The sequence below is a fragment of the Rhinatrema bivittatum genome, chromosome 2 (genome assembly GCF_901001135.1).
Source record: "Rhinatrema bivittatum chromosome 2, aRhiBiv1.1, whole genome shotgun sequence".
NCBI lineage: Eukaryota > Metazoa > Chordata > Amphibia > Gymnophiona > Rhinatrematidae > Rhinatrema > Rhinatrema bivittatum.
In genome coordinates, this window is record NC_042616.1 from 544,066,291 (window position 1) to 544,089,347 (window position 23,057).

The 23,057-nt window shown below is 48.7% G+C and overlaps 1 protein-coding gene across 7 annotated transcripts in view; it reads right to left on the reverse strand.

Moving 5' to 3' along the window:
• LOC115085172 (beta-Ala-His dipeptidase-like) overlaps nt 1–23,057 on the reverse strand; it is a 207,107-nt gene that overhangs the window by 63,238 nt on the left and 120,812 nt on the right. For all 7 annotated transcript variants that reach the window (XM_029590872.1, XM_029590868.1, XM_029590867.1 and 4 more), the window contains 3 exons: nt 16,058–16,142; nt 1,009–1,169; nt 426–590 (listed from right to left, as the gene is read on the reverse strand). In XM_029590872.1, the coding sequence (XP_029446732.1) occupies nt 426–590; nt 1,009–1,169; nt 16,058–16,142 (411 nt within the window). The remainder of the gene's footprint in view (nt 1–425; nt 591–1,008; nt 1,170–16,057; nt 16,143–23,057) is intronic.

The following is a 23,057-nucleotide window of genomic DNA, read 5'->3' on the forward strand; positions in this document are numbered from 1 at the left end:
GGATTGCACCTGCATGGAGGAGGGTGCACTGTTGTTGCTGCTGCCCCTTCTGTGCTTGAAAGCCAAGTGATCCTAGGGCAAAACTGCCTCTTCCTGCAATGAGATACACTGTTCTTCCTCCTGCATTGCCTCTTCTTCTTCCCGCCTCCCGCACGGACCCACCACTTCCTCTTCTGGGCCACATGGGCGGGAAGAAGGAGGAATCATGCTGTCACCGCCCGCAGGCCGCTGGCGCCCTAGGAGGCCAGCTAGTTCACCTAGTACTCCCACTGGCCCTGCTCTGAGCAAACTCCTGTACCAGTGTCTTCACTAGTTTCAACTGTAAGGATTTTCTTTGGGATGCAGACATAGAATTTGATTAAGAAAAGCAACTCATCTGTCAAAGTGTATGATTTAGATTATATAGCCATAGACAAGACAGTTACCTGTTCCTCAGCCACTGATAAGTTCATGTTTGGGACCTGTCTGATAGAGAATTTCCCTATAACTTTTGCGGGTATAACAGTTTTTGATCCTATTCCATAAAAGGCCCCTTCAATACCATGTATAGAGAGAGATGGATGCCGCCATAGCTGCATAAGTAGGTTTCTCTAAAAAGAAAAGAGAGAAAATTCTGCTATCAAAGACTTATTAAAGTGAAATAAAAATGAGTTTTATTAGCACTGTTTATTAAGTTATTTTTCCACAGTGCTTGCTTTATGACAATAATGGCAAGCAAGCATTGATTCCAGCCTGCTCCCTGCCAGTTGAGCATTCCACATTACTGCTATTGCTGTCAAAGCATTAAAGGCAAGTGGAGTGGAATGACTGGAAATTTAATCCAGAGCCTCTGTTCTTCATCAAATCACATACAAACTTGAGTGACTGAAATAACAGACATGCATGACCTCATTCATAAAGGATTTGCTATTGTTTGCAGGTTATAGAGAAAATCTTTAGTGAATCAGGTCCTTTAACACTGAAAGCACAGGAAGATAATTATAATAAGCTCTCAGTTATGCACTGTACCTTGGAGTTCTGAATAAACTTCTTCAAACCATTGTTCTTTTTATGTTCTTCCAAGTCAAATTCAATGTTATCATACAACTTCTTCTCTTCTTCTGTGATGGGAGCAACATCATCATAGATTCCAGGGATCAGAATATGACCTGACGAATCCACCAAGCTGGCTAGAGATATGAAATCAAATGTTAGTGAGAAAACATAAGAAATGCCACATTGGGTAATACCTAAGGTCCATCAAACACAGCAGTGGCCAATCCAGGTCTCAAGTACCTGGTCAGGATCCCTGTTTGCTTCTTGTTGCTGTAAAATTGATCAAAATAAGAAAGAATAAAAACGGCCTAAATAATGTGCAAATGGGTGCCTCTTGAGGGATTTATATGTGTGTATGTTCATTGTACTTTTTTTTGTTTTGCTTCTACATTGTACACTTGTCATGTTATAAACTGCTTTGGATCACTTTTTGAGGAAAGCAGTATACAAATACAAAACAGAATAGAATAGAGTAGCATGGCAGTCAAATCTCCTAGCTGCTCTCAATTTCCACAATGCAGCAGGAAAAAAGTTATGTCTATTTATCACTGACTTTCTGGCATATGTAACAAACCAACACCTAGACACACTAAGCAGCTTCCAGAGGCCCTGCACCCTTTGCAGTAGCAAAGGACTGGAAGACTGTCAAAACTCTCAATCTTTTGAGTGAAGAAAAACTTAATGGTGGTTGAAGAGGATTGGTAAGTATAGCTTTGGGAAATCTTAGGACTTAAAAAAGTTTGGAGAGAGGTGAAATAGTAGGATATATTCTTTGGAGTTTGTGTGTGTCTGAGATAATAAGCAAACCAGAGGGAGTTAATTCTAGTGTCTGTCTTTCCCTTGCACCCACCCCTAGCTCAACCCTTGATTTTTAGGCAAGAGATACTTTCTCATTAAAATCAGTCAGGTTCTTATCTAACTTATAGTATCCCTTATTGAGAGTTTAATCATCCCCTTGTAGATCACTAGCCGATAAATTAGTGAATACATCTATAAATTTAAAGTACTCTAATTCCAATTTCCTTAGCAACCCAATCATAACTAGGAACTCAACAAAATTAAGATGAAGGTAGCAGCAAGAGGGGGGCTTTCCAGTCTTTTGCATCGAGTGTCACATGTATGATGTTTTACTCGCCTGTGAGAGATTCTATGTGTGCAAACGATGCAAAGAGCTCCTGGCTCTCAGAGAATGAGTCCAATCTCTGGAGGCTAGAGTGGAAGACCTGGAGGAGCCGAGACAGACAGAGAGGTACAATGATGAGACACTCAGGGACATAGTAGCCAAGTCCCAAATCTAATCTGGCAGCTGTGGTGCTGCCTTGGATCAGAAAGTTCTCCCGGTTGGAAAGCATCACCCTGGTGTAGCAGGAAGTGATCCTGTAGCAAGGACCTGCTCTCCAGGTGATGTGTGGTCCTCTCACACTGAGGACAAGTCTCCCAGGGCTACTGCCCAGGAAGAAAGGGTTAAGTCGGCCATCTTAGTTGGTGATTCAATTATTAGAAATGTAGATAGCTGGGTGGTTGTTGGACATGAGAACCACCTGGTAACTTGCCTGCCTGGTGCAAAGGTGGTGGATCTCACACATCACCTAGATAGGATTATAGACAATGCTGGGGAGGAGCCAACTGTCATGGCACATATAGGAATTAACAACACAGGAAAATCTGGGAGGGAGGTTCTGGAAGCCAAATTTAGGATTTTAGGTAGAAAGCTGAAATCCAGAAGCTCCAAGGTGGCATTCTCTGAAATGCTCTCTGTTCCACAAACAGGTCCCCAGAGGCAGGCAGAGCTCTGGAGTCTCAATGCATGGATGAGATGATGGTGCAGGGAAGAGGGATTCACTTTTGGAAGGAACTGGATAACCTTTTGGGGAAAGGAGACTTTTCCAAAAGGATGGGCCCCCACCTTAACCAGAGTGGAACCAGACTGCTGGCGCTAACTTTTAAAAAGGAGATAGAGCATCTTTTAAACTAGAACAAGGGGGAAAGCCGACAGTCACTTAGCAGGGCACGGTTCAGAGTAATGTATCTTTGAAGGATATTAATAAACAGGAGAGTTAGGGCATCCCAAGAGAGAGGCTCCAATAAAAGCAAAAGTAGTCCATGTGCCTGAGCTAAAGAATTCCAAATTATCCCTAGCAACTGAAAAGCAGGTTGTTAATTCAAACAAAAAGCAGACTTTGAAAATGTCTGTATGCCAATGCCAGACAGCTAAGAAGTAAGATGGGGGAGTTAGAGTGTATAGCAGTGAATGATGAGATAGACATAATTGGCATCTCAGAGACCTGGTGGAAGGAGGATAACCAATGGGACAGTGCTTTATCAGGGTACAAATTATATCGCAATGATATGGAGGATCAACTTGGTGGGGGTGTGGCACTTTATGTCTGAGAAGGTATAGAGTCCAACAGGATAAAGATCATACAAGAGACTAAATGCTCAGTAGAATCTATATGGGTAGAAATCCCATTTGTGTTGGGGAAGAGTATAGTGATAGGAGTATACTACCGTCCACCTGGCCAAAATGATCAAACAGATGAAGAAATGCTAAGAGAAATCAGGGGAAACTAACCAATTTGGCAGTGCAGTAATAATGGGATATTTCTATTACCCCAATATTGACTAGGTAAATGTAACATCAGGACATGCTAGAGACATAAAGTTCTTGGATAGAATAAATGTCTGCTTCATGGTGTTGCGATCCCGGGGCGCCCCCGGGACCGACACTCACCCCGCGGCGGTAGCGTCGCTGGCTCCGGCCTCCCAGGCCTGCAGGGACCGCGGGCGCTGCGCCCCCGGCCTGTCCCGACCTCACTCGGGCCTGCAGGGCCCTCTGGCATCGCGTCCCGGCCTCTCCCGAGCCGTCGGCGTTCCTCGGCGGCTGGCCCCGCCCCCTAGACGCACGCGCGCGTCTCTCAGCTGGCCTTAAAGGGCCAGCACAGGAAATTGGCAGGGGAAGCTCCCGGGTGACGTCAGACGCTGCAGGGTATAAAAACCCTGCAGTACAGCCAAGCCATTGCCTTGCAACGAGGTTCCCAGGTTCGTCCTGCTCCCAGTTGCTGTGTTCCTGCTCGTCACCTTGATCCTCTGGTTTTCGACTTCGGATTGGCTTGTGGTTCTTCTTGGCTTCTGACCCTGGTTCGGCTTCGGTGTCTTCTGGCTCTCGACTCGGCTTGGCTTACGATACTTCTCTGGATCTCGACTTGGACTGGCTGACAACGACTTCTCTGGCTCTAGACGCGGACCGGCTGACAGCGATTCTCCGACACCTGACCCGGGCTTGGTGAGCTACTTCTCCATCGATAGGGATCTCCTAAGTCCCAGCGGCCGGGTTCCTACGGGCTCCTCCCGGGGGGACACCGGCTTCCAGGGTGAACCGCCTAAGTCCCAGCGGCCGGACTCCTACGAGCTCCTCTCGGGGGAGTACCGGCTTCCAGGGCGAAGCACCTCTCCCACCGGGTCAGCTTCATCTCCTGGTCCTTGGTCGCATAGGGCCCTTCGTGTCTTTCTCCCGGTAGTCCGCGAGCCTGCTTTCGCCGCCTCCCGTTTGGAACCGGTGCCCCTACCTCTCTAAGGTATTCCTTCTCCTGGTTCCGATCGGCCCAAGGGTCCACGAAGCTAACAGATTGCAAGGCCATGGACCCGGCGGACCTTGCTGGACTCAAAGCCATCCCGGGCATAGCCCAGAAGCTACAGCAGCAACAGAACTGCCTCGAAACCTTGATGTCAACAGTTCAACGCCTGGCGGATCGCGTGGAGGGGGCCTCCGCAGCAGCTCCTGTGGCATCTTCCTCTCAGGCTAGTATGGGTTCCATCACTCCTGTACAGATGCCCGCACCAGCCCGGTACTCAGGGGATCCTAAGACATGCAGAGGATTCCTCAATCAATGTTATATTCGTTTTGACCTGCTGCCCGCACAATTTCCCACGGATCGAGTCAAGACGACGTACATCATTTCCCTCCTGGATGGGAAACCATTGGTCTGGGCTTCTTCCCTTTGGGAACGCCAGGACTTCAGACTGAACAACCTAGTGCAGTTCGTCAAGTCGTTTCGAAGAGTCTTCGATGAACCATCCCGTGCCTCCACAGCCGCCTCCGAATTGCTCCAGCTGAGACAGGGGAATCGGCCTCTGGAAGAATACGCGATGGAATTCCAGACCCTCGCCTCTGAGCTGGCTTGGGGCGAAGACAGCTTGCATGGCATTTTCCTGGAGGGACTTTCACCACGGCTCCAGGACGAACTGGCAGCCCGGGACCTGCCTGACGATCTTCAAGATTTGATTGAGCTGGCCGGGCGAGTGGATCGACGCATCCAGCGCCGCTTCCGGGACCGAAGACCCACGTCGGGACAGACTGGTCGCAGGGTCACTCCGCCTCGTACCCGACCTTCCCAGCCTGCTGCCGCGACCACCTCGGCAGAGGAGCCTATGCAATTGGGGAGAGGGCCCCTATCTTCTGAAGAGCGGAGGCGCCGTCGCGCCCAAAGACTGTGTCTTTACTGTGGGAGCAACGGACATTTCCTAGCCCGCTGTACCGAGCGCCCGGAAAACGCCCGAACCTAGAGTCTAGCGGGGAGTTAACTCTAGGCAATGTTTCACCCAACTCCCCATGTACCGTACCGGTACGCCTTTGTCTGCCTGAGGGTGGATTCGACACCTTAGCCCTGCTAGACTCTGGGTCCGGGGGGAATTTTATCCTCCAAGAACTGGTGCAACAGCTCCAGCTCAAGGTCCTGCCTCAGGAACCAACCGTGCGAGTCTCCTCTATCCAGGGGGTCCCCCTCCCGGGTGTCATCGCTACTCGCACTACCCCGCTGAAGCTTCAAGTCGGAGCCCTGCATAGGGAGGAGATGTCCTTCCTCATTCTTGAAAAATCTATTCACCCCGTGGTCCTGGGCCTGCCCTGGCTCAGGGAACATTCGCCTACGATCGATTGGGCCACGCTTCAGATTACATCTTGGGGTTCAGCGTGTTTCCATCGCTGCCTCCCCGCTCGTCCTTTGCAGACACTACCTCTCCTCACGACCCCCTTGACGGTTCCGCCTCAGTATCACGACTTCCGCGACGTCTTTTCCAAAGAAAAAGCCGAATTACTCCCGGAACACCGACCCTTTGATTGCGCTATCACTCTGCTACCAGGGACTACGCCACCCCGTGGGAGGGTCTATCCACTGTCCCTGCCAGAGACTCAGGCTATGTCGGCCTACATAAAGGAGAACCTAGAACGGGGTTTCATCAGACCATCCAACTCCCCCGCCGGGGCCGGGTTCTTTTTTGTAGGGAAGAAGGACGGGTCCCTTCGCCCCTGTATCGATTACCGGGGACTAAACCTAATCACCCGTCGGGATCGTTATCCATTGCCTTTGATTCCGGAACTCTTAGACCGCCTTCAAGGGGCTCGCTTTTTCACCAAGCTTGACCTCCGAGGGGCGTATAACCTAGTGCGGATCCGCCCGGGGGACGAATGGAAGACCGCCTTTAACACCAGAGACGGTCACTACGAATATCTCGTCATGCCATTCGGTCTCTGCAACGCCCCAGCTGTGTTTCAAAACCTGATGAACGAGGTTCTTCGCGAGCTGCTGCACACCACGGTTATCGTGTATTTGGATGATGTCCTAATTTACTCCCAGGATCTTGCCTCTCATCGCCAACATGTTCGCCAAGTACTCCAGAAACTAAGAGAGAACCGGCTATACGCCAAATTGGAAAAATGCCAATTCGAACAAGACTCGCTGCCTTTCCTGGGATACATTGTTTCTTCAACGGGCTTCCAGATGGACCCGGATAAGGTCGCAGCCATTGAGAAATGGCCTCAGCCCCATGGGGTGAAAGCGCTCCAGCGCTTTTTAGGCTTCGCCAACTTCTATCGCCACTTCATTCCACACTACTCCAGCCTGGTGGCGCCTCTAACGGCCCTCACCCGTAAAGGAGCTGATGCCCACAAATGGACCCCCAACGCAACACAAGCCTTCCAGGAACTTAAAAAGGCCTTTCTACGGGAGACCTGCCTCCGACACCCTGATCCCTTGCGCCAATTTGTGGTAGAAGTGGACGCCTCCGACGTGGCGGTAGGGGCTGTGTTGGCTCAACTCGCCAAGAATGGGAAAACCTGGCCCTGCTCCTATTTCTCTCGTAAGTTCTCTCCCGCCGAAAGAAACTATGGTATCGGCGACAAGGAGCTACTCGCAGTCAAGCTAGCCTTTGAGGAGTGGCGCCAGTGGCTGGAGGGGGCCCAACACCCCATCATAGTCTACACCGACCATAAAAATTTGGAATACCTGTGCCGTGCCCAAAGACTCAACCCTCGGCAGGCACGCTGGTCCCTCTTTTTCAGCCGCTTCAACTTTACTCTCCATTACCGACCGGCGGCCAAGAACGTAAGGGCAGATGCTCTCTCTCGTGCTACTGAGACGGAGGACACCCCAGAACCACTTCGCTACATTCTGGATCCAGCTAAGGTGTGTCTAGCCGCCTCTGACGTCAGACCCGCGGGCAAGACAGTAGTCCCGGCCCGCTCCAGGAGGAGGGTCTTAGCATGGGCACACGATTCCCTCACGGCCGGGCACCCAGGGATTGCCCGAACTTTGGAGCTCTTGACGGAGTTCTATTGGTGGCCACGGATGAAGGAGGATGTCCGGCTTTATGTGCAGTCGTGTCCTACTTGTGCCCAGCAAAAACCATTACCAGGTCGACCATGGGGACTCCTGCAGCCGCTTCCCATTCCTACGGAACCGTGGACGCACATTTCCACGGATTTCATTGTGGAGTTGCCGCCCTCTGAGGGGAAGACCGTCATTTGGGTCACCATTGACCGATTCTCAAAGATGGCCCACTTTGTGCCATTGGCCAAACTGCCTTCGGCTCCTGAACTGGCCACATTGTTTGTCCACCATATCTTTCGGCTACATGGCTTGCCCTTGCACCTTACCTCAGACCGAGGTCCCCAGTTCACAGCAAAGTACTGGAGGGCTCTTTGCAGGAAGTTCGGGGTACAGCTGGACCTAACTACAGCGTTTCATCCGCAGAGTAACGGCCAGGTCGAACGGACAAATCGTACTCTCAAGGCCTTTCTCCGAGCCTTCGTGGGGGACCTCCAAGACAACTGGGTCTCGCTTCTTCCCTGGGCCGAGTTTTCTTATAACCGACACAAACACTCGGCCACCTTACAGTCCCCCTTCCAACTGGTTTACGGGAAAGTACCCAGACCTCCTTTGCCCTTACCTGCGACGGTCTCTTCCCCGGCAGCACAGCTGACAGCGGAGCAGATCCATCAGCTCTGGCTCTCCACCCAGGAGAGACTTCATAAGACCACGGCCCGGTTCAAAAAGTATGCAGACCGGTCTCGACGCCCCGCACCTGTCTTCTTACCCGGGACAAAGGTCTGGCTGAGCACCAGACACATTCAGCTGCGGACTCCCTCCATGAGACTGGCGCCTCGCTACATCGGCCCCTTCCCGGTAGCTGAACGCATAGGAGCAGTGTCCTATCGGTTACGCCTCCCATCCACGCTGAAGATTCATGATGTTTTCCACGTCTCTCTCCTCAAACCAGTGGTTCACTCCCACTTGCGACCTCAGCCTCCGGAGCCCACTCCTGTTGCGACTGACCCTGGAGCCACGTACACGGTTAAGGAGGTCCTGGATGTTCGGTTCCGTCGTCGACACTGGGAGTATCTCCTTTCCTGGGAGGGGTACGGTCCTGAAGAGAACTCTTGGGAGCCCTCTTCGCACATTCTCGACAAAGACCTTCTCCTCCAGTTTCATAGGGCGCACCCGGACAAGCCGCATCCTCCTGGGGGGGGCCGTAGGAGGAGGGGTACTGTTGCGATCCCGGGGCGCCCCCGGGACCGACACTCACCCCGCGGCGGTAGCGTCGCTGGCTCCGGCCTCCCAGGCCTGCAGGGACCGCGGGCGCTGCGCCCCCGGCCTGTCCCGACCTCACTCGGGCCTGCAGGGCCCTCTGGCATCGCGTCCCGGCCTCTCCCGAGCCGTCGGCGTTCCTCGGCGGCTGGCCCCGCCCCCTAGACGCACGCGCGCGTCTCTCAGCTGGCCTTAAAGGGCCAGCACAGGAAATTGGCAGGGGAAGCTCCCGGGTGACGTCAGACGCTGCAGGGTATAAAAACCCTGCAGTACAGCCAAGCCATTGCCTTGCAACGAGGTTCCCAGGTTCGTCCTGCTCCCAGTTGCTGTGTTCCTGCTCGTCACCTTGATCCTCTGGTTTTCGACTTCGGATTGGCTTGTGGTTCTTCTTGGCTTCTGACCCTGGTTCGGCTTCGGTGTCTTCTGGCTCTCGACTCGGCTTGGCTTACGATACTTCTCTGGATCTCGACTTGGACTGGCTGACAACGACTTCTCTGGCTCTAGACGCGGACCGGCTGACAGCGATTCTCCGACACCTGACCCGGGCTTGGTGAGCTACTTCTCCATCGATAGGGATCTCCTAAGTCCCAGCGGCCGGGTTCCTACGGGCTCCTCCCGGGGGGACACCGGCTTCCAGGGTGAACCGCCTAAGTCCCAGCGGCCGGACTCCTACGAGCTCCTCTCGGGGGAGTACCGGCTTCCAGGGCGAAGCACCTCTCCCACCGGGTCAGCTTCATCTCCTGGTCCTTGGTCGCATAGGGCCCTTCGTGTCTTTCTCCCGGTAGTCCGCGAGCCTGCTTTCGCCGCCTCCCGTTTGGAACCGGTGCCCCTACCTCTCTAAGGTATTCCTTCTCCTGGTTCCGATCGGCCCAAGGGTCCACGAAGCTAACACATGGAGCAATTTGTTCAGGAACCAATGAGAGAGGGAGCTAATTTAGATCTAATTCTTAGTGGAACGCAGGATTTGGTGAGAGAGGTAATGGTGGTGGGGCCACTTGGCAAAAGTGATCATAATATGATCAAATTTGAACTAATGACTGGAAGGAGGAAAATATGTAAATCTACAGCTTTAACACTAAATTTTCAAAAGGAAAACTTTGATAAAATGAGGAAAATAGTTAGAAAAAAACCTGAAAGGTGCAGTTGCAAAGGTTAAAAGTATACAGCATGTTTAAAAATATAATCTTAGAAGTGCAGTCCAGAGGTATTCCACGCATTAAAAAATGTGGAAGGAAGGCAAAACGATTACTAGCATAGTTAAAAGGTGAGGTAATAGAGGCTATTTTAGTGAAACAAACATCCTTCAAAAATTGGAAGAAGTATCCATCTGAAGAAAATAGGAAAAAGCATAAGCATTGTCAAGTTAAGTGTAAAACATTGATAAGGCAGGCTAAAAGAGAATTTGAAATGAAGTTGATCGTAGAGGCAAAAACTCATAAGAAATTTTTAAAAAAATATATCCAAAGCAAGAAACCTGTGAAGGAGTTGATTGGACCATTAGATGACTGAGGGATTAAAGGGACTCTCAGGGAAGATAAGGCCATTGCAGAAAGACTAAACTAATTTTTTACTCTGTGTTTACTAATAAGGATATTGGGTAGACACAGGTTCCAGAGATGGTTTTCAAGGGTGATGAGTCAGATGAACTGAACAAAATCACTGTGAACCTGGAAGATGTAGTAGGCCATATTGACAAACTAAAGAGTAGCAAATCACCTGGACTAGATGGTATGCACCCCAGGGTTCCAAAGGAACTAAAAAATGAAATATCAGATCTATTAGTTAAAATTTGTAACCTATCATTAAAATCATCCATTGTTCTGAAGACTGGAGAGTGGCCAATGTAACCTCAATATTTAAAAAGGGCTCCAGGGGCAATCTGGGAAACTATAGACCAGTGAATATGACTTCATTACTGGGAAAAATAGTGGAAACTATTCTAAAGATCAAAATCATAGAGCATATAGAAAGACATAGTTTAATGGAACACAGTCGGCATGGATTTACCCAAGGGAAGTCTTGCTCACAAATCTGCTTCATTTTTTTGAAGGTGTTAATAAACATGTGGATAAAGGTGAACTGATAGATATAATGTATTTGGATTTTCAGAAGGCGTTTGACAAGGTCCCTCATGAAAAGCTTCTAAGAAAACTAAAAAGTCATGAGATAGGAGGCAATTTCCTTTTGTGGATTACAAGCTGGTTTTAAGACAGGAAACAGAGAGTAGTTTTAAATGGTCAATTTTCTCAGTGGAAAAGGGTAAACAGTGGAGTGCCTCAGGGATATGCACTTGGACCAGTGCTTTTCAATATATTTATAAATGATTTAGAAAGGAATACGATGAGTGAGGTAATCAAATTTGCAGATGACACAGAATTATTCAGAGTAGTTAAAGCACAAGCAGGAGGACCCTGCAAGACTGGAAGATTGGGCATCTAAATTGCAGATAAAATTTAATGTGGACAAGTGCAAGGTGATGCATATAGGGAAAAATAACCCGTGCTGTAGTTACACGATGTTAGGTTCCATATTAGGAGCTACCACTGTTATGCCCGTCGGCCGCAGACAGCTGCAACCGAGTGTACCTACTTCCTGCACCGCTCTCCTGCCCTCCTCGGGTCTGCAGATGGAGACCCAAGCCATGTCAGAATACATTCGTGAAAACCTGGCCAGGGGGTTCATCCGGCCTTCGAAGTCCCCAGCAGGAGCGGGGTTTTTCTTCGTAGGGAAAACAAATGGCCTCCTATGCCCCTGCATCAACCACAGAGGCCTACGAAATTACCCTCAAGGATCGCTACCCACTGCCTCTCATCTCTGAGCTCTTCGATAGGCTTCAGGGAGCAAAGATCTTTTCAAATTTAGATCTCTGTGGGGCCTATAACTTGATCCAGATCCGCGAGGGCAATGAGTGTAAGACTGCCTTTAACACATGCGACGGTCACTTTGAATACCTTGTGATGCCATTTGGATTGTGCAACGCACCCGTGGTAATTCAAAACCTGATGAACGAGGTTTTCAGAGATATGCTATAACATTGCATAGTCATATATCTTGATGATATTCTAGTCTTTTCTCAGGACCTTCAAAGTCATCATCGGGATGTCTCTCGAGTTCTTCAGCGGCTGCATGAGAATCAATTATTCGCCAAGCTTGATAAGTGCTCTTTCGAACAGGAGACCGTCCCTTTTCTGGGCTATGTGGTGTCTAGCCAGGAGTTTAGAATGGACTCCCAAAAACTGAAGAGTATCCGTGATTGGCCTCAACCTACAGGCCTCAAGGCCCTCCAGAGATTCCTTGGCTTCGCCAATTCATATCGCTCTTTTATTCACCATTATTCCACTCTGAGCGCTCCACTCACTGCCATGACTCGCAAAGGGGCCAATTCCTCTCAATCGTCACCCGAAGCTATGATGGCATTTCAGGACCTCAAGGCCGCCTTTCTTAAAGAATCCTGTCTCTGCCATCCAGACCCTACATGCCCATTTGTGGTTGAGGTTGACACCTCCGACGTCGAAGTATGAGCCGTATTGAGTCAATACTCCACTACTCATACACTGCACACCTGTTCTTTTTTTTTCTTGACGCTTCTTGTCAGCGGGCAGTCAACTATACCATCGGGGATAAAGAACAGCTGGCCATTAAATTGGCCTTTGAGGAATGGCGACCTGGCTGGAAGGGGCACAACACCAGATCACCGTATATACGGATCATAAAAATCTTGAGTATCTACATCAAGCCCAGCGCCTGAACCACCACCAGGCCCGCTGATCCCTCCTCTTTACGTGATTCAATTTTGTACTGTGTTACCGCCCTGCCAATAAGAATGGTCGCGCTGACGCCCACTCCCGGTCATTCATCGCTGAGGATGTGCCTGATACACCACGGCACATTATAGACCCTGCTAAGGTCATTCTGTCTGCCACCTTTCCAGTACCACCAGGGAAGACTGTGGTTCCCTGTCCACTGTGACAGAAGGTTCTTCAGTGGGCCCATGACTCTTTGACCTGCGGACACCCGGGTCAGTCCAGAACTCTTTCTACCCTCCAACAATACTATTGGTGGCCTACTATTCGTAAGGACACCTAAGCATACGTCGAATCCTGTCCTACATGCGCCCGTCATAAGCCTCCAGCAGGGACACCCTGGAGACTCTTGCAGCCACTTCCCAATCTGAGCAAACCCTGGACTCATATCACCACGGACTTTATAGTGGATCTACCAATCTCCAAAGGGAACAACACCATATGGATCACTGTTGACCGCTTCTCTAAGATGGCACACTTTGTGGCTCTACCTGGTCTCCCAACAGCACCCAAGTTGGCCAAACTGTTTTTTCGCATATATTCCATTTCCACAGCCTTCCCAATCATATACTTTTAGACTATGGGGGTTCAATTCACAGCACATTTCTGGAAATCTCTTTGCAAGAAGTTTGATATTTCCTTAGACTTCACCTCAGCTTACCACCCTCAAGCCAATGGCCAAACTGAGAGGACCAATAGAACTCTTAAACAATTCTTGCGGGCCTATGTGAGCCTGTAGCAGGATGACTGGGCCAACCTTCTGCCTTGGACGGAGTTCGCATTAAATTCTCATGTGTCCACATCCACCGGTTCGTCTCCTTTCTGTTACATAAGGGGGTTTGGTGTGCCCATGGGCCTCAGCCCAACCCCAGACGGATCCAGGCCCGAACCAAGGGTTGACGGCGTGTTCCAGCATGGCTGAGGTCTTACCCTCTGCCAGGCCTGCAAGCTCCCAAGGTCAACAACAAGATGATGTTCGAATGTGAATGGTCCTCTGACCATTCCGAGCCCTTTCGGACCTACCGGTTGGATCGGCATGGAGCAGCAGGCCTGGCCTGAGGTCGAGGGCAGACGGACCTTGACACGAAGACATGACACAAAGGTCAATGCTACGGCATCGCAGATGAAGACATGACACCAGGGCTGATGCAACGGCATCAAAGACGAGGAACTTGACGAAGTCCAGATGAGACGAGAAGCTGGGAAGGAAGACATTGGCACTGTCTCTCAGGGCGCCCTACACAGCCCACCTTCACGGGCGGACCCAATGGGCTGGTCACGGACCACCCTGTCCCACTGCGCGCTCTACACAGTCCGAGGAGGCTGGTCACGGACCACGCTGAGAACGGGACGAGCGCAGGGAAGAATCCAGTCGAAGTGGGACTCCGACGATGAAGCCAGATGTCGCCCGAAGCACCACAAAGGCTGGCAGGACATGACGGCTCAGGAGCACAGGATACCAGTCCACCTGCAGGCCTCTCCAAACCGGGAAAGACGTCGTCCGAGGGAGCAGGACTGACAGGACCAGAAGGCTCAGGAGCGCTGACGACACAGGAGCAAACTACCAAGGATGCAGGAACATCAGGAAGCGGAGGATCAAGACGAGACACCAGGACACCTGGGTGAGGACCTTAGGCACAAAGACATGGCATGACGAGGAACAGACGAGACGAGGAACTCCATGGAGAAGATAAAAGACCTGACGGAGCTCTGGCAGGCAGGAGCCTCCAGAGTGAAGTAACTTCGATGCAAGGCCAGGCTGACTGGAAGTTGAAGTCCTTTTATAGGGCTGCAGACAGGCGACTCCCTGGGAGGAGTTTGGAAGGCCCACACCTAGCTGGCCCTATAACTATGGAAGAGTGCTGTGGGCCAGCCCCTAGTGAGAAGGGCGTGGCTCAAACCAGGAAGTCCATGCAGCCACAAGCAAGCCCCGGGCAGGGCCCAAGAACATTGAGGCCTCCCAGGCCCTGGAGCAAATCCCGGACAATTCGCAGGTGAGACCCCGGCCTCAGAACGGCCTCCAGGAAGAGGTAAGGAGCCTCCCGTAGCACAGCTACAGGAGGGATCATAACACTTTCCAGCTGGTCTATGGACGCCAACCCTTGCCACAACTTCCTCTTCTGCTGTCCGTTGCATCTCCGGCAGCGCAGGCAACTGCCCAAGAATCACACCAACTGTGGCGAAGTACCCAACAGCTACTTGAACAGGCTGCCCAGAGATCAAAAAAGGCATTCAATGCCCATCATCGCACTGCACCCGTTTCAACCTGGGGATAAGGTATGGCTCAGCACCAAATTAATTCACCTCAAGTTGCCTTCACCACGCTTCGCCTCTAGGTATATTGGGCCCTTTTCAGTGCTATGTCGCCTGGGTCCCGTGACCTACCGTCTTCGGTTGCCTTCCTCACTCAAGATTCACAATGCCTTTCACGTGTCCCTGCTAAAGCCTCTGATTCTCTCCGGGTATTCAAAGAAACCACCGGATCTTTTACCCTTATCCTCTGAGGCTGATGTCACCTACCAAGTCCATGATGTCTTAGAAATCAGGAAACATGGAAGGAGATGGGAATACCTCCTATCGTTGGGGGGCTATGGCCCAAAAGCAGCCCACAGGACTCTTTGATCTGGCCTGCACACCTTTAAAGATGCTGCAATGCAATAAATAGTTTACCGACACGCTGTCCTGTAGCTCCACAGCTGACTCTGCTCACCACGTCATCATCAGAGGCCCAACACTGCAGGTCTTTGATGACATGTATGGGCACTGCAGCAGAGCTATCACATCCATGTTTTCCTGCTCTCTGTGCTGGAAGAGGGAGGGGGAGATAACTAACGCTTTCATCCACGTCAGCTATTAGAGGTGCACAAGCTGTACAAAGAAAAGACAGCCAGCACAGTGGCAGGAGAACGGGGAGCCAGCTGTCCCTGCACTGCAGGAGCCTGTGCTGGGAGGAGGAATTGTTGGAGGGGTGAAGCTAAGGTTTGACTGGGGAGAGTTCTGGTGTCAGGAAGGGGAGGAGGATCCTGGGATCAGGGAGGAAAGAATGCTAGTCTCAATAATTTTTCTGTTGTATTCTCAAGCTATGTAAAAAAAAAAAAAAAACCCAACTATAAATCTGTAGGTTTTTTTTTTTTAATTATATAGCTGAGGAGCATAAATTGTGTTGCAGCTTCCCCTGCTGACTGCAACTAGCTCCAAGCGGGACCCCCCTTCCCCCACTTCCGCCTGGAGCTCCGAGGGAGACCCCTCCCCCCAGCTCTTGATCTCTTGATACAGGTGAAAGCCACAAAAGTGGCCTTGTGTAAAAAAAACCAAAACAAACAAGTTTGCCCACCCCTGAATTAGATAATGCATTACCAAGCAGAGCTATCAGGTCATTCATAGGTTCATGGATTATGCCTCCAAAGGATCCCGAATGCAGATCTCTTTCACCGCCTTTCACCTGCATGAAACAATAAATACATAAAAATAAAATAAATTATTGATACATACAGTATACCACTTGCTTGTTCCATTTGCCAAACAATGTCTTTCATAAGGCCTTGTTAACAAAATTCCCTCTTGTTTTAGCATTAAAGTGGCAAGAATGCAGCTATACTTTTCCCATCACAATTTTACATTGCAGTCTTTAACTCTGGCATTAGTTGAAAGATGGTCTGAGCAATAATAGGCAATGCTTATTTATAATGCATGTATTTCCGTTATATATGCCTATGCCTATTACATACCTTCTTCATGTCTTTTATTCATGCTATGAATTGTATTGTAGTATATCTATCCCATTGAGAAAACACTTCTTTACATCCCATTTCCATTTGTTGTACTTCAGGAAAGTAAAACCACTTTTGCAATGTGTTTTTTTGTTTACTTATCCATCAATAAATATCTTCTAAAGGATATCCATAATGAATATGCATAAGATATTAGCATGCACTGCTTCCACAGTATACTAATATATCTGTGTTGGGATGGGGTTCCTGTTAAGAAAACTCAGTGCTGCCAGCATCCAAGTTGAAGAAGGCAGAATTTATTTAGAGGGGTCAAAATAGAAACATTTCATAGTCAGGGATTTAAATCAAACAAACAAAGGACGAGTGAGGTGATCAAATTTGCAGATGACACTAAATGCATATAAGGGAAAAATAAACCCATGCTGTAGTTACACGACGTTAGGTTTTATGTTGGGACTTACCACCCTGGAAAAATATCAAGGTGTCCTAGTTGATATTACATTGAAATCATTGGCTCAATGTGCTGTGGTAGTCAAAAAGCAAATGGAGGATGTCATAATGCCTCTGTATCGCTTCATGGTGGAAACCACACCTTCAATACTTTGTGCAATTCTGGTCGCCGCATCTCAAAACAGATATAATTGCACTAGAGAAAGTACAGAGAAGGGCAACTATAAATGATATAAGGTCATGGAACGGCTCCCCTATAAGGGAAAGGCTAAAGAGGTTACCGCTGTTCAGCTTGGAGAAGAGACAGCTGAGGGGGGATATAATAGAGGACTTTAAGATCATGAAAGGTCTTGAAGGGGTAAATGTGAATCAGTTATTTACTCTTTCAGATAATTCAAGGTCTAGGGTCTACTCCATGAAATTAGGAAGTAGCACATTTAAAACAAATTGGAGAAAATTCTTTTTCACTCAATGCACAATTAAGCTCTGGAATTCACTGCCAGAGGATGTAGTTAAGGAAGTTAATGTAACTAGGTTTAAAAAAAGGTTGGATAAGTTTCTGGAGGAGAAGTCTATAAACTGTTATTAATCAATAAGGAATAGCCACTGCTTGTTGCCAGCAGTAGCATAGGTCTATTTAATGTTTGGGTATTTGCCAGGTGCTTATGATTTGGATTAGTCACTGTTGGAAACAGGATATTGGGCTTGATGGACTCTTGGTCTGACCCACTATGGCAGCTTTTTATGTTCTGAGTTGTCCCCCCTGGAGTTTCATTTCGTGACCCCTAGTTCTACTGATTTCTTTCCAAAGGAAAAGGTTTGAAGTTTGTGCATTATAAAAACCTTTCAGGTATCTGAAAGTCTGTATCATATCTCCCCTGCATCTCCTTTCTTCTAGGGTATTCATATTTAGATCCTTCAGCTTCTCCTCATAAGTCTTCCGATATTGACCCCACACCATTTTGGTCACCATTCTCTAGACCACCTCCATCCTGTCTCTATCCTTTTTGAAATACAGGCTCCAGAACTGAACACAGTACTCCAGGTGAGGCCTCAACAAGGACCTGTACAAGGGCATTATCACCTTCTTTTTCTTACATTGCTCCCCGCTTAGATGGCAGGAGGAAAAGAGGACAACTTAGGGTCCCGACTTCTATGGTCTGTGATACTGCTACGCAGACATAAGGAAAAAGCACAGGACTGCTTCTACAGCCAAGTCCTAAAGGAAAGGAAGAAAGCACGCATGGGGTTAACTTGCTGGTGCAGCGGTTACTACCCTTAATTAATAAGCCTTGATATTTTTTATGCAACTTCAACATTGCTCTCTGTTTCAATGGCAGAGGAAAAGGGAAATTGGATTCAGACAGCAACCAATGCAGGCCATGAATTTTACAGTCCGGGGAACTGATATGCTTGGGGGTAACCTGCACAGAGCAACAGTTACTACTCTTAACAGAAGGCATGGGATTACTGCCCTTAACCAATAATCCTTGATGCTTTTGATGCAACTGCAACATTGCCCTCTGCTTCGAAGGAAAGGGTGGTGGGTGGAAGGAAAGAGGAATTTGGATTCTTAGACAACCAACATGAGCCACAACTTTTTTACAGTTTGGAGTCCTGATGCGCAGACATTAAGGAAAAACCACAGGACTGTTTCTACGGCCAAGTCCATAAGCAAAGCATGTCAAGCAACACTGACTGATACATGGGGGTAACCTGCACGGCGTGGCAGATGCTACCATGGGAAGCTTGCTGGGCAGACTGGATGGACCATTGGTACTTTTCTGCCATCATTTCTATATTCCTTTGTCTATACAGCCTAGCATTCTTCTGGCTTTAGCTATCGCCTTGACACATTGCTTCGCCATCTTCTTATTGCCGGATACTATAACCCCAAGATCCCTTCTTGGTCCGTGCACATCAGTCTTTCACTCTAATCACGTACAGCTCTATTGAACACTACGTAGATTCCTTGGCCCTATCTGAGTCTAGGCAGAAGGTGCCCCTGAGTCTGGTGTACAAATGTCTCTGTCTAGCTCAGTTCAGTTCTTGGATGAGGAGCAATTGATCTCAAAAGCCTGGCTGCAGCCAGCTGGGACGTATCCTCTGTGTTCTTGCCCCTGCCTTCCTACTTTCAGGTGGCTTTGAGTGCAGTTCCTCTATTCCTCCTGCAGCAAGGCATAAGGAAAGTTATGTATTATCTCCTCTTCCTGTTGAGTGAGGTAAGGAGAGGGTGCAGGTATGGCAGGCTGAGCAGCCATTTAGCCCCACTCCAAGGTTTCTCCCATTTAGGTGTATGGTAGCCTGCAGGGTAGTTTTGTGCGCTTTTGCTGCAAACCATCAGTATGTGCTTGCGTGTCATGTGTGAGCCCATTCTCATCTGTGCATCCAGTTTGGCCGTTCGTCCTTCTGGACGCATATTACTGATTACTGTTTATTATTAATTATTATTATACATTGTTTATCGTTTTTGTTCTATGTACACCATGTATATGGTAATTCCAATCCTGGTTATATGTAAACCGAAGCGATATGTACTAGTACATGATCTTCGGTATATAAAAGCTTTTAAATAAATAAATAAATAAATAAAAATAAATAAATAAATATCTTGTACATCCAGTTTAGGCATCGGTACTGGGTGTCCAGTTTAGGCATCCAGTTGGATAAGTGGCCTAGGGGTGTGGGCTTGGACACACATTTTTTGTGTGTCCATTTTGGGCTTGCTTATACGCATGGGTAAGCTAGGCATGAGCCTTCATTGGTCTGCATGCTTACAGCATGGTGCCCGCAGCAAAGAAATCTAAGCACCTATCTATCTGTGCTGCATGTCACATCAGGGCCATTCAGCTGGAGCTTTCTTTAAGCCTGTGTCAGCACTGCCTGGATACTCAGGGAGATTTGCCTTCTTCTGATATTGCCGGCAATGGTCCTTCTCCTTGGTCTGAGGGGAATGAGATTGAGGGAGACACAGCGGGGTTGTCCCCTCTCTTGATTGATCCATGGGTCACATCCTTAGGCTCACAGGACATCAGGTTTGGGCCTATGGAGCCTGAAATTGACCCATCCTCCTTTTTATGGGTAGAATTCTTCCAGGGATTGCAGACATTTCTGCAGGCCAGTCTTCTGAAGCAGAGGTACCTACTAAGATAGCTCCATGCACTCTGAATGCTTGTCCACCTCTGTCCACAGTCAAGCGATATGGCACAGTGCAGTCTGACAGAGCTTGAATGCAGGTGGATAGGGGTGACATCAATGATGATGGTGGTTGCTCTCTTGGTGAGGAGGGGGACATTCCCCTAGATTTGGAGACATATAGAACTCTTCTCCATTTCTTTCAGAGAGATGAGTTGCCAGGTTTGATATCTCAGACCCTGAAGACCCTTGGAGTGGCTTGGCATGATTCTTTGGGGATGCAGAAGAAGGATCCTATTTTGGTCACTCTGTTTAAGGCTTTTGTTTGGCAGTGAATTGGAAAAAATGGCAAGTAAATGGGGAGAGACCCATGTCCCTCGTTCGTCAAAGGACAAGAAATCCATTGCCCGGCCTTTTCGGGTGACTGGCCGCTCTTGAGACTACCGCCATTTTCAGCCTTATATGGGAGGTTCTTCCCAGAGATCCCATCCCTTCTGCAGGTCATCGTCCCTGAGGTCCTCAAAAGGATGCAGCCTCCAAAGGTGGAGCTCCTTGCTCTTCCCAATGAAGGTTTACTGGCTCATCTTGTGGTGCAGGAGATAGGTGATCACCTATACTGGTTTTGTCACAGGTGGGTTCAGATTACTTTAGATCAATGGGTTCTTGAAGTTATTCAGAACAGGCATGCTCTAGAATTTCTTTGCATTCCCTCAGATGCCTTCATGGTCTCTCCATGCAACTCCCTTCAGAAGAGGGTAGAAGTGGAAGCGACATTACAAAGGCTGTTGAATCTGAAAGCAGCAATTCCCATTCCCAAATTGCAGTGAAATATGGGCTAAACTTGGAGCCAGGAGAATGGGAGCTACTGGACAAGGCCTTTCTGCTCCTGGTGAACTGCTGGGGCCTACCGGTTCTAGACTTGTTGGCGATCTTCAACAATGCAAAGGTTCCACACTTCTTCAGTTGCAGGTGGGACCCAAAAGCGATGAGCATAGATGCTCTCGTTCAGGAGTGGGCACTCAGTGCCCTTCTGTATGCATTTCCACCCTGGTCTTTGATAGGCAGGCTGGCCCAGAAGATTGCAAGTCAAATCAACACCATCATTTTAGTGGCTCCAGATTGAGCTTGAAGGCCATGGTACACTGATCTCCAGAGCACTCTGGTGGGCAGTCCCCTCAGGCTACTATCTTGGATGGATCTATTATGTCAGGGGCCCATTCTGCACAAGGCTCGGGGGTCGATTCTGTCTTAGAGTTTGGCCATTGAAAGGGCTTGGTTTTTGAAGTGAGGTTTGTCATTTGTGGTAATTTCCACTCTTCTTTGGACCCGAAAATTTTCTAATTCTCTAGCCTATGTTAGTTTGGAGGGTCTTCGAGGCAAAGTTTATATTCCTTTGATTTTGGAATTTTTACAAGATGGCTTGCTTAAGGGTTTGGCCCTTAACACCTTGAAGGTTCAAGTTGCAGCCCTGGCTTGTCATATAGGGAGCATCAATGGAGGGCCTTTGTCTTCCCATCCAGATGTGTCCTATTTTCTTCAGGGAGTTAAGCATCTTCGGCTCCCATTGTGGCTTCTGGTGCCTCTGTGGAACATTAACTTGGTCCTCGAGTTTTTGGCAGGTCCAACCTACATATCCTTTCCTTGCGTCTGCTTACCTTGAAGACAGTTTTTCTGGTAGCAATCTGTTCGGCATGTTGGGTCTCTAAACTGCAGGCTCTTTCCTGCCATGAGCCTTTTCTCCATATGACTCCAGGTGTGGTTCAGCTTTGGACTGTGCCCTATTTTTTTTGCCAAAAGTGGTTTCGGCCTTTCATTTGAATCAGTCCATTTCTCTGCCTGCCTTGTTCAGGGACAGAGTTGAAGCTGAGAACCGCCTTTTCCATTTCTTGGACATCATGCATCATTTGTTATGATGCTTGAGATGACTAAGACTGTTCGTAAGTCTGATCGCCTGTTTTTACTCCATGGTGGAGGAAAGCAGAGAATAACGGTGATGTGGGCAAAGATTGCTCGCTGGGTTAAGGAGTTCATTACGGCAGCCTATGTTGCTTTATTGAAACAGATTAGACCACATTCCTTGAGGGCTCAGGCAGTATAGTCGGCAGAACTTTGTTGTTGCCTGCTGAGATTTGCCAAGCAGCGATATGGTCATCTTTGCACACCTTCTCCAAGCATATCTACTTGGATGTTAGTGCTAGGGAGGATGCCGCATTTGCACAGGCGGTATTGACTGGATCGCTGGAGGCCTCTCATCCTCTTTGAGATTAGCTTTGGTACATCCAACTCATTGGAACTGACCTACCCAAACACTAAGGAAGGAGAAATTACTATTTACCTGATAATTTCCTTTCCTTTAGTGAAGGGTAGGTCAATCCCAGACCTGCTTTCGGCTGCCAGAGTTTGAATTTGTGTTTAGCCTTTCTTAGGGTGAGCTATGCAGCGTATGAGTCCTGCTCTTTGTTGACAACTGGTAAGTTACTTCTCTAGCCTTTAGTTTGCTGGATATGTTGCTTCTTTTGGCTGAGCTCAGTATTCCTGTTGATTGAGAAACAGGAAAGGTTGCCTGTTGCTAATAATGTTCAAATATAATCAGTTTTGTCCACAGTTTGGCTTTTCCAGAGAATACTGGCGGGCTGATGTCAGGGCGGGATTATATGGCCATAATGTCAGCTTTTGTTCCATCTCCATCTGCTGGCAGGGGTGCATAACCCACTTGTTGGGATTCACCTACCCTTCACTAAAGGAAAGGAAATTATCAGGTAAGTAGTAATTGTTAGGATTCATAGGTTAGTGGGCCCTTGGCCCGAGGTGAGAGATGGTACCTCCTATGGGGAGGAGCCCCGCTGAGCCTCACCATCGGGAGGTGAGGTCTGAGCTACAGGTGACCCAGCCCAGCGAGTACAGGAAGTGTAGGAGACTGGGGTGTGGATGTGGTTAGCCAGAATAGTTCCCCTTATGGTGGAGTGCTGAACAGGCCCCAAAGAGCGGGAAATGCAGGCAGGGTATGGAGGAGTGCTTGCGAGGGCGACCCCAGGGGATGG